This window comes from Pieris brassicae, chromosome 8 (genome assembly GCF_905147105.1).
Source record: "Pieris brassicae chromosome 8, ilPieBrab1.1, whole genome shotgun sequence".
NCBI classification, from domain to species: Eukaryota; Metazoa; Arthropoda; class Insecta; order Lepidoptera; family Pieridae; genus Pieris; species Pieris brassicae.
The window spans coordinates 10,997,022-11,009,244 of record NC_059672.1 but is presented as its reverse complement, the minus strand read 5'-3'; the positions used below and the strand labels follow the sequence as shown (position 1 = coordinate 11,009,244).

Sequence of the window (12,223 nt, the reverse complement as noted above, 5' to 3'; positions counted from 1 at the left end):
GAAACTAACCTTAAACAATTCACAAAGAAGCAAGAAGAAGGAGTAAGCCGCGATGTCGTTGTTAAAAAATTTGGACGATCCGTCCACAAAGCAATGAAATAAAGTGTTGTCATAAAATTGCCACTTTCGTCAGGGACAGCTATTATGGACACAAATAGAAGGAAACTGCAGAATGGAACCGTTTTATGTTGCTATAAGGAATAACGGTGATTTAGATACGACATTGAATAGAAAATATCGGCCGGCTTTTATAACCTTTTTAAATTTTCCTTTTGGCTTTTAAACTGTGGATGTTATTATTATAGATACTCCCGTAAACTACGTTTCGCCTTAATATGATGTTGGTCTTTTTTCCAGTTTTCTTTATATAAAAACCTTTTTTCATTTATTAACTTTTCTGAGTTCAAGGCAGGAATAAATGAAAAAAACATTACTCTACTTGGTCCCATCGTCTTTGAGTTTTGCGCTTATGAACATATTTTGCGATTCACAAAATACACACAAAACATTTACTAATGTGGGCTATAAACATAAGCAAGTACTTTAAATTTAAACCTGCTTTCTACCAAATCTGCCAACAAATCACTACTGTTGTGGGACTTTGAAATTTAATGTCAGAAAATATTCGTGAAATAATTGAGACTTATAATAAATTTAACCATGTAAAGGTTGTCAAGAGTAGTGATTTAGAATTTAAATAATTGCATTTCTAAATTTTGATTTGATAATAAAGTGGTTTTTTAAAAATAAAGTTTTTTTTTATAAAACATGTGTCATTACTAAGACATCATGGAAAATTACGATCTGGTCTAACTTAAGACTAATAAGTAATTTAACATAAGAAAGTGTCTGTTCACGCCATCCAGTTACCTATACGTCGCTTAGCTAACAATACCGCAGAAGTCATATTTTAGCCAAGTGACGTTTTATACACCATTCGATAGATTACTTTCCCGCGCATCTAATGAGCTCTCGCTAGAGGTAATATTGTCCAATAAGAGCACGTTATTCAAAAAATAGTAACATAACACAACTCATTGTTTGCCCTAACATCGCGCAAGTCATCATAACGCCATAGAAATTTGAATGTGCCACGTCGCACCTAATAAGATCGTTTGTCGTTTTATAAAAAGCTGATTTTTTGTAACGGACTGGCCCCTCTGATGTAGTTAAAAGGTAAGGTAACTTAAATATAACATAGTATTAATATTTTGTCTATTAATATACTTCATATGATTGAAATTAAAAACATGAATACTTAAGCAGTGTTGGAATCAACAGTTTCGTCGACTTAGGCGGTTTTCTCTTTGCTTGGTTTCGATGTCTGTATGACTTACGCTGTACTTCTGTTTTGAATTTCTGACTGCTGCGGTATTCATCGATATAATTAGCGATGTTTACGGTGTTTTTTTAATTATTACTACTTCGTAATTATATAATTATATTAGTGAACATTTATTTTACTTCAGGACACGAAAATGGACAAATTGGTCGATAATGGTACACCGCCTAATGACTTTTCAAGAGTTGACTCTCAATGTAAAGTTACTACTTTACGTGACTTACAAAAGAGACGTCAAGTATTACTTGCCCAGAAGATGGTTATATTAAAAGAATAAGAATTTTTATCGAGTGTTCCTGAAATTACAAATTTAACGTCTATAATTAATTCCCATATTTTGCCTCGTGTCCATACAGCTCCTGTACCCACTAGTTCTGATCAGGAATTAGCTCAGTGTGAAACTTTCGCTATCAGTAACTCCCAAAAAGAATCATTAAATTTAATCTTTACCGATTTTGAAATGTTTGGAAGTTGTATAGAAAACATTGAAAATCAAGATATTAATAATTTACCGTGTATGAATATAATAAATAACCAGTTAATTATGAGCGATAATAATTGTGATTTGATGAATATTTCTACTAGTGAACTAATAAACATTTCTTGAATTAATTTGATACCGACAGAAAATAATTCCAGAGCTATCCATCAGCCTGAACATCCTGTGGACGTATCTCTTAACGAAATGAATAAGAAATTAAACATAACTTTAAGGCCAACACCAGATGTTGATACTTGCAACGTAGCAGAAAAACATAATTCTCAATTTGATGGAATTGCCATAACCTGTCCAATATCCGATGAGAACTTTAACGATAATTTAATTTCAGTGGATCAGAGAAATATTACAGTTCCTGCCAACGAGCATACAATTTCAACCCTATCAGCAAACCACATAAGAAATAATAAGAATGAACCTGAATATCATGGAGATCTAGCAACAAACAATAAAAGGAGGAGCACAGTTAATAAAGATTCGAGGAAACGGAAAATAAATGTCAATCGTGATTTAAGAATGAAGGGAGAGGAATACCTAGGATATAGACGAGAAAAAAAAGAAAACAATAAAAAAAGCAAAATACACCACGATGTCTTTAAGCCAGCCAGATCCATGAAGCCGGCGTGTGAATCAACATTTTGCAGGAAATAAAAACTAAGGAATTGTAATAACATAGATGAAGACAAAAGGAAAAACTTAATCGATTTTTTTTGGAAAACTATGTCTTGGGAGCAACGAAGGCTTTTTATATGCTCTCATGTGACAACTTATGATAAAAAACAAGTAAAAAATCCTGCTTCCAAAAGATCCAAAAGTACGCCATACTTTCTCACGATTGGCAACGAACGTCATCAGGTGTGTAAAAAAATGTTATTAAATACATTGGGTATTAAATAATGGTTTGTCCGATACTGGTTGTGCTATGCCACCGCCTTCTGTGATTTCTCGGAATGTAGATTGCTCCAAAAAGAACTCTGATGGTCACGAACGTCTACAGCGATTTTTAGATAGCCTGCCGAAGATGCCATCGCACTACTGTCGAGCAAACTCATCCAGACAATACCTAGAACCAGTATTTCAAACCATGGAACAATTATATAAAGAATACGTCAGCAAATGCGAATTAGATTCCTTGAAATGTCTTAGTCGTAGGGTTTTTGACAATGTATTCTTAAAACAGAACCTGAGCCTGTTTCATCCCAAAAAAGATCAATGCGATGTATGCTGCGGTCATAAAGTTGGAAATTTAAACGATACTGAAATTACAATACATCGCGATAGGAAAGACAAAGCTAGACAAGAAAAAGATACTGACAAAAATCTGGCAATAGAAAGAAAAACATGTCATGTCACGCAAGATGTTCAATCAGTAAAATTAGCTCCCTACCTTCAGGCTAGTGCTATATACTACAAGACAAAATTAGCTGTACACAATTTTACCATGTACAATTTGTCAACACTTGCTGCTACTGGTTCGATGAATCAAATGGTTCCCTTGAAGCTTCCGTTTTCGCATCGTGCATTGTGGATCAACTACAGAAAATTTTAAATAGAAAATTACTACCGGTGATATTGTATTCCGATGGCTGCTGTGCACAAAATCGAAATTCCATCTTAAGCAATGCTCTTCTGCGTTTAGCCATCGATAAAAAATGTTATAATAACTCAAAAATTCTTAGAAAAAGGTCACACGCAGATGGAATGCGATTCTGTGCACAGTGCCATCGAATGTAGATTAAAGGGAAAAGAAATTTACCTTCCTTCACAGTATGCGAACATAACAAAGACAGCAAGAGATAACCCAATTCCATATGAGTCTTGATTATTAGAATTCTCTTTTTTTACCAATTTTAGTAAGGATTTAATTTACAAAACCATTCGTCCGGGCAGAAAATTCGGAGATCCCACTGTTACTGATTTAAGGGTATTAAAATATAAACCAGATGGAACTATTTGGTATAGCTTAAACTTTGACGAACCTTTGCAGACGTTGCCTCAGCGTCCAATGAAAATTACTAATATAAAACCTTTAGAAGAGCTGCCGAAATTATTTTCTGAAAGATTGCCAATTTCCCAAAGAAAATACAAGGATCTTCAAGATTTAAAGGCAGTGATACCTTCGAACTGCCACTCATATTATAATAAATAATTAGTTACATAAAACTGTTTTTGAAAAAAGTTTTATTGTGATAGTTTTGTATAAAAATATTTTTATTAAAAGCTTAAAATGATTAAATATAAAAGGTACAAACACTGCGTAAGTCTTTATTTTGTTAGAATAAAATTGCTTAAGTCTTATAATTTACTTAATAAGACGATATTTAGTTTATTTGTTTAATAGTTATCATGCTTAACTAAATATAATATATTAATTTTTTTATCATGCATGTATTATTCAAAATGTTAAAGTAATACAGTTTTTTGTCTCTCCTGAAAACTAAGCAAATCTGACTTATGCGGTATTGTTAGCTAAGCGACGTATAGTCCTCTCTGTGCACATTTTCTGTCCTTACCGCACCAATTCCCTAAACACCACTCTTTCTCTTTTGCCATCTTCAAGTGTAGGAGGAGGCGACCATTCTACATGCTCCCGCGCCTTAGAGAAGACTAAACCGCCAACGCGAGGTCACGCGTGTGCTTACGCTTGCGCTTCGTTTGCTTACGATTCCGCTTTTTGTGCTTATACTTTTATTTGTGGTCTTCTCCCACGGAGACAGGTTAAGAGACGGAGGACTATAGGTGAGTGGTGTTTCCATATTTTTACGGAGCACTTGCCCCTCGGCCTACTTTCCAATGGCACTACTTATAGTGTCTAATAACTGGAAGACACTGTTCTTGTGTTTATCAACATTTGATTTGATAATCTTTCTTACTCTTTCTAAAAATAAAGTAATAAGACAATTTGTTATTAAATAAATCAACTGAAACAATGGTTCCACATTTTAAATATATACGCCTTTTTACCAAAGGTGGGCAGAGACCGCGGATCTCCAGTTGAACACAGGAGACCGAAGAGGTGGTAGCTACCTCGGACAATGAATTAGTCTAGCTATTCAAAGGAGGAACGCTGCCAATATCTTCGAAACCTTGCCTAATAATCTCTTTTTTAAAAAATATAATAGGTTGGGGGAAAAGTTTCTTCGCATTTAATAAAATTCACATTTTTTAATTTAGTTTATTTACGTTTAACTAAAATATGTACCATTTTGTTCGATAACTTTTTGCCAACTTGTAGGTAGGGACGTGATCCCATTTCTATAGAAATTTTGAGGCTTCTGATCAAAGTATCGCGACAATTGGTTTTGGCAGACCTCTCGTGATGTTAACCTGACACTGCCTAAAAAAATTTGAAGAGACCGAAACTGGTGGATCTGGCGAATCTGAAGGTGCGAGGTCAGGACTATACGGCGGATGCATTAACACCTCCCAGCCAAGCTCTCTTAATTTTTGCTGAGTGGCTAAAGATGAGTGAGGTCTAGCGATATCATGATGAAAAACCACACCCCTTCGGTTGATTAATACTGGCCGCTTTCTCTCAACTTCTTGCTTTAATCTCATCAGTTGATCGCAGTAGAGTTCAGAATCGATGGTCCTACGTGGTGGTAACATCTCATAATTAATAATGCCCTTCCAATCCCATCACACAGCATCACCTCGTTGCGAGTTAATCCGCGTTTCGACACAGTCTATGAAGCCTGACCGATCTTTGTCCACGACCTTTTTCGCACGTTCTTGTAGTACGTGATCCACTTTTCATCACCAGATTCTTCAAAAATGGTTCGGTTTCATTAAGTCGTAATAAAGAATCACAAATGAGGACACGCTTCATTAGGTTTCTTTCAGAGCTCTTTTGTGTACCCAGTTTTTTACAAATGCGCCAAAACTGTCAATTCCCAGTTCTTCAGCTACGTCGAAACACTTTTTTAAAAATGGCATCCATACCACAACCAGCCAAATACAAATAGTATAACCAAAGAGATTTTATTACAATTTTATACATGCTATAATGCGAAAAGACTTTTTCCCCAACCTAATATTTTAGTTATTATATTATATTTTTAAGGTTTTTAGTTTAGATTAAAAAAAATATTTATATTCCTAACGTTTGCATGAATGTTCAACATATAGATATAAACAAATCATAATGTTGAAATTTTTAGAAGTCGACATACCTTTTAAAATATCCATGTCAAACCCGGCAAAGCAGATGTGACAAAAGAGAATTAAGTTAAAATTTCAGAGCCTTGAACTTTGTTTAGTTTACAAAACTACTTAGCAAGAGCCCCGTTCCATTATAATTTGATACATCACTTGGAGTTACCAAGTTACAGGCTTTCATGAAAATGGGATCAAAATCTTATCAAATTTAACTTCTGTTTAAGCTATATATAACGAGAATAACAAATCAAAAGAGATCACTTATGGGATGACGTGAGTAGAATTATTGGCTTTAGCAAAATAATGCTACAATGCGCCCGTAGTTTGTCTAACAATAATGATATAAAAAGGAAGATACATTAATGCTACATGTCACTGTCACTTTGACAATTTACTCTATTAATAAAATTATGTCATTAATAATTCTCTTTTTGTAAGTAAACAAATATTATTTGGAAATGTGTGTTTTTACATAAATAAATTAACAAACAAAGAGTAAGACTCTGGGTCTTACAAATAATATCAAACATCTGTCTTCACGTCATCAGCGCAAGAAATTGAATGCCAAATTTACACACTAGTCCAATCATTATATATCTTCTCTAACTCTATGCGTTCTGACTTGGAAGACAAACGTTTATTCTGACTAGTCCAAAGGAGCTGTAGTCACTTAGCTGATGGTATACACTCAATAAGTATAGTAATGGCTATCATTATCTTTAAAAGCATTCGCGGAAAGTCGTCCTATGTGTCGTTAACCAATTTATCGTTCCGCAAATACCTGAATCGATACATTCGTACCAAGTTTATACACACTTGGCTCAGCGCCTAATTAGTAATATCATATGTTTAAAAGCTCGAACTCCGATTTGTGAGGCAATTGGTGTATCGGCAGATTTTCTTGTTGCTTTTAATAAATACTAAGAATGTAACATTAATATTTATTTATTTAGGTATATTCCTTGGCTTTTAGAAGTATAATCGTAGACTTTTCTAAATAAATATCACAAGCGAATAAGAGAGGCGAATGTTACAAAAACCAATATGATAAATGGTTGATGAAAAAATAAATATTATTACTATGTTGGATAAAGAAATCGGAATGATTACTAAGAAAATAAAGTTAGTATAGCGACAAATTGAGAACTTCTGCACGCTTGGAAATGTTTTAAACGTCAAGGGCAAACGAAACATCTAACGCCGTAATACAAATAAAACCTAAATTATTATATTAGTCCAAAAGTGATTATTACGCTTTGTTGCAATGGAGGTATTTTTTTAAAAGTGTGTTGTGTTTAACATAATCATACTTGTATTACGCTTATACTAGCAGCCTGTCCCTGTATTGATAAACATTTATTTATTAAACATTTTGGAAGAAATATAACCATTTTCATATGGACATTCTTTTTGTAAGACAATTTGAACTTACTTTTTAACTTTACTCCTAAATCATTTATTATTAATAATTCAACTTCTTGACCCTACTAGCCTAGTAGAAATATTGGAAAGAATTAAAATTAGTGAACTGGTGTACACTTTAGTTTGAGTGGTAAGTGAAAAGGTAGAACACGAAAACAGAGCATGTCCTTTAATAGAAACTGGTAGTATTGTTGTGGACACTTTCTTATATTATCGTATCAGTAAATTAGGTAAGACTTAAATTATAACGCTAGACCGTAATTATCAAGGATACCTCAATTAAGACAGAATTTAAAAAAACTCGTTAAAAATATACAAAACTACAGAACGCCTTATAGTTACTATTCATTGAAATTATCAAGTACAATGTATATACCGCTGGACAGTAAAATGCAAAAACTGAAATGGACTGGCTTTACAGACATCATAGTAAAACACGATATTACAGATAAATTAGGCTTTTCAAACTGAATTCTAAAGGGGCCTGCGTCTGGCAACTCGACAGCAAGTTTGTTTGTAGAATGTTAGTACATTTCACGCCTGCTGACTAGACCCTATTGAACTTTAGGGCACCTCGGTACAAAATAAGTTATTGATTTTTGTAACAATATTATGTTGATAATTTAGTATCTCAGCACTTATCAGCGTTTACTTATTTAGGCGGTTATGACCATATATTTGTTAAATTAATTTGCGAAAATAAGCAACTAAAGTATTTGACTTTTATAATATTAACATATTATAAAAGTAATATAACATAAAGTAGCATAATATTTTCATGTTATTTGTTTATATTAATAGGGAGATATGGAGCTAAAGATAACGATTTGTAAAGTTTATTTTTAATAATACACACAGGGCACAATATTTAATAGATGTTTGAAGTTTATATTTTGCTAGATTCAATGATTTGACCTTGATCGAGATTCGAGTTCCGTAGTACGAGAGTGATGTTCAGTTCTTTCTATGCCATATTGCGCCAGGAATCGAACTCAGAGTCCTCAGTTTATTGGCTTACAAGACAGATGTGGCAGGAATATTTGTTCTTATTTATTGGCAAACATTTCGGCAGAACAAACGTTGACTCCAGTTTCGGAATAAGCTTAGAAAGTTCTATCTTTCACTTCAACAATATTTGTTGTATTTAGTTTTGTGAGCTGCGGTTGAATTGTTTCTCGAAAATTTTGCATTTCAGTTTTACTTAAATGTAAGAGCTTAAAACTGTTGATTTTGATCTTAGAAAGCTGGCTATGATGAAATAGTAAATATAGTATTTTAAGAGGTGTTTTTAATATTAAACCAATCTGGCGTCATATACCAAAAATATGTATTGACAGCACAGTCGGCCATTTTGTCTGTGATATTTGTGACACATGTTAAAAAGAATCCATCTTGTAACTCCGCATTCGTTTCCGGAGATTCGAGCAATGCAGTCATAAATATGCTTAGGAAAATGCAGGTTTTATAAGATATACGAACAGTTGCATGGTTTTTTTATAATACGCGTGTGTCTGTACTAATGTGCTTGCTGCGTGCCAACGTAACGTATTTCATAAATTAAATTTATAAGTCTTAGGATATATAAATTCTTATATCTAGTAAATCGTAAATATGATTAGCTGATATTGCAAATATTTTTCCATTTATACGTTTATTGATTTTATTGATTTCTCAATAAAAAATACAAAGTATAAGTTACATGAGAAAACTTCTTATATCTCTAGTTACGATCTAGTTAATTATATTAAAAATACGAGAGCCTTGACAAAATATACTTAAAAATACTGAAAAAATTAGTATCAGGCAGCATATTTTTTTAACATATTTGCGCCCAACCACTTCAGGTAGGAATGCATTTTAGTTAATGAGAACGAAACATTTTTTAAATTTAAGATTTTAGTTTATTATTTTAATTAATGGTAAGATAATCTTTAAGCTGTGTATTTGATATTACGTCGCTAAATATGAAAACACTGTCATACATAAATTATTAGTATTAAATTTTCACAAATTATTTAAAAAAATTTAACACTTACCATTCGTAGCCCAAGTACACAATATAAGAGATACATATAAAGTAAAGGACTAGTTATGAAACTGCAGTCCATTGACCGAAAACTTTCGTAATGACATCTAGGCCCCAGAGTTATACGACCGAAGATATACTGTCCCCGTGGGGCGAGCTGGCGAATTTCATTTTCACACTTTTATCAAATGTAAAACTCTGACAGAAGTGTATTTATATAAAAAGTTATGTTGTTTATAAATGTCAGTTTGGAAGGTTTTTTTGGTAAGTTTTGACATATTGCTGACAAGTAATTGGTTGAATGAAACTTTTTTACTGCAATACAAACAATACAGAATTTTTATTTGTTTTAAGTTTAACTATCATTTATTAATATAATTATAAATTTAATTAAATATACATTTTTAAACGAGTAGTTTCGGAAATATAATTACGAAACTTTTTTTTCATAAGTTTTTCAAAAAAATTATGAAAAATGTATACCAGATCTCATTCGCGTACGAATTGTAAATTATTAAATATACACTGAATAACTCAGTGACACGTTCTTTTACGTTAGACAACTAATTGGGCATAAATTAAAGTGATCAGTAAACCTATACAGATGTCCTGTACTCGGATAAAAGTTCTCGTCGAAAATATAATAATTATGTGCAGTGTAGAGTGTATATTTCCACCACACTATTGAAGACTTCTTTTAATCTGATTGTGTATACAATAAATAAATAAAATAAATAGTAATACGCAAAGCCCGGTAGTATTTTTTTATGTCTAACAAGTAACAAGTATACGAATACGTAACGATATTTCGACATACTGTAATCGGATTAAAGATAGCAACAAGGCTTAGTCGTTAACGCAGAAAATAATAGTTGCTCTGGGTTCGATTGCTGGTGAAATATCGTTTTCATTTTACAATGATGATAACTCCAACAGATATGTGTGCTTCATTGATATGTTTAAATATTAATAAACTTAAAATCGAACACCTAATTTGAATACTATATATAAGAAACTGCAACTTATTAGGCGTATTTTCTAAAATCCTCCAGTTTCAGCATTGGTAATCTTTAGCGTCTTAAGCATAAAGTATGGCGAAAAACATAAACGCGATCCACATAATCCAAGGGGAAAATCGTAAACAAAAAGATATCGAGTGGAATAAATTCGTCTAATAAAAAGGCGTTGCCCAAAACAAACAGCGACTTACCCAAGAAACTCAGCAGCAAATATGTACAGAGCCTCATTTTTCCAACTTCCTGCAAAAGAATAATACAGTTTAATTATATTTACTTCGTCTGCATTTTGGGAAATTCGAGTAATTTAATTGCGAAGTTCGGAGACGGAATTTTAATGTAACAAATGCATAAAGGAATAAAATGGGTAGTTCTTAATTATTTTGGAACAGCATTTTAGTCTTATATTACATTGATTTTGAAAAATGACAAAGCTGGGAAAGCACCTTAGGTTAATAGTAATCTCTGGAAAAAAGCACACTGTCTTCTCGGAACAGACACTTTTACACCAAAAAGACGCACTGTTTTTGGATAATAAACTGAATCAACAATTATTGAGACAAATTGTTAGAATGCTAAAATAAGACAAATGCTAGCTAGTAGAACTCACAATTTGTACTTATGGTGTGTATACGCAGCGTGTACACACCTTCACAATATATCACGCACTCTCAAATTTCTCAAAGATTTTGACTAGTCACTGTGTTTGGTGTTCTTTTATCGAATATTTTGAATTTATATCTTGTACCTTGGAAGAATGTACAATGCAATAATAGAATAGGGATAAGTTTTAAATCTATCCAGATGGGGTTTGTATGTGATTGATAGTTGAAACTTAAAAAATGTTATTTTAAAAGCAAGAAGGATTATCCTACTGTAGAGGAGGGAAGTTTTGTGTCCCTTCAAACTAAAGGGAGGTTACTGACCACTGACTGGCTGAACCAAAGTTCCAGTGGCTAAGGTCGAGAGGTTATATATACAGTGATTGTAGCCGTAGATAGATCTATTTACAGCTATGGCTATTTATAGCCATGTATATTTCTGTGTCGTGAAACAATTAGTTTTATCAGAATCATTTCTTTAAGTAACAAATAACAATTACTAAATTATTATTCATATGTCTTAAACTCACTTCTTCTTCAGTGAGTCAGTTAAAAGAGATCAGATATCATTAGAAGGCACAAACCCGACCAAGTATTTTTAACTTAAAATACAATCCTAGTATCCCTGACGTAAGAAAACAAAATCGATGAAATTTGTCGGCAAAAGTCTATTAAATTAAATTAAATATATATCAGTATATTGTTAAATCGACAATACTTGTTTTAATACATAATTTTATTAAAACAAGTATTGTGAGTTATTGCTATCTTGTTATAAATGACATAGCAACGACATCACGATGAAAATAATAATTTTTAATCAACAAGTTTGAAATCCTCAGGAGATATATAGCTTTATAAGCTTTTTGTGAAAGATTTCAAGCCGTGGTAATGTAGACAAAATCACAGGCAATTCCAAAAGTTAATTACGATCAATTTAGCTAAGCGACCAACCATTCAGGTAATGTCTCGTTTAAGATAATGCGGGGAACCTGGTCGGTATTGATTCTAAAAGCACAGAGAAATTATAAAAATTTGTAGTCATATTCCATATACAATGTAGCAAACACTGTTTTATATTTGTATGAAGTAATAAATGTTATTTAGATTTAAGGTGAACATAAATGTTACAAAAAAATACGTTTAAAATGCCGTCCA

At 32.5% G+C, this 12,223-nt stretch overlaps 1 protein-coding gene across 1 annotated transcript in view; it reads right to left on the bottom strand.

Annotated features, from left to right (window-relative positions):
* LOC123713634 (Down syndrome cell adhesion molecule-like protein Dscam2) overlaps positions 1-10,702 on the bottom strand; it is a 129,609-nt gene extending 118,907 nt beyond the window's left edge. The window contains exon 1 of the mRNA XM_045667393.1: positions 10,658-10,702. Within this exon, the coding sequence (XP_045523349.1) occupies positions 10,658-10,694 (37 nt within the window). The 5' untranslated portion in view covers positions 10,695-10,702. The remainder of the gene's footprint in view (positions 1-10,657) is intronic.
* Between the last annotated feature and the right edge of the window lie 1,521 nt (positions 10,703-12,223).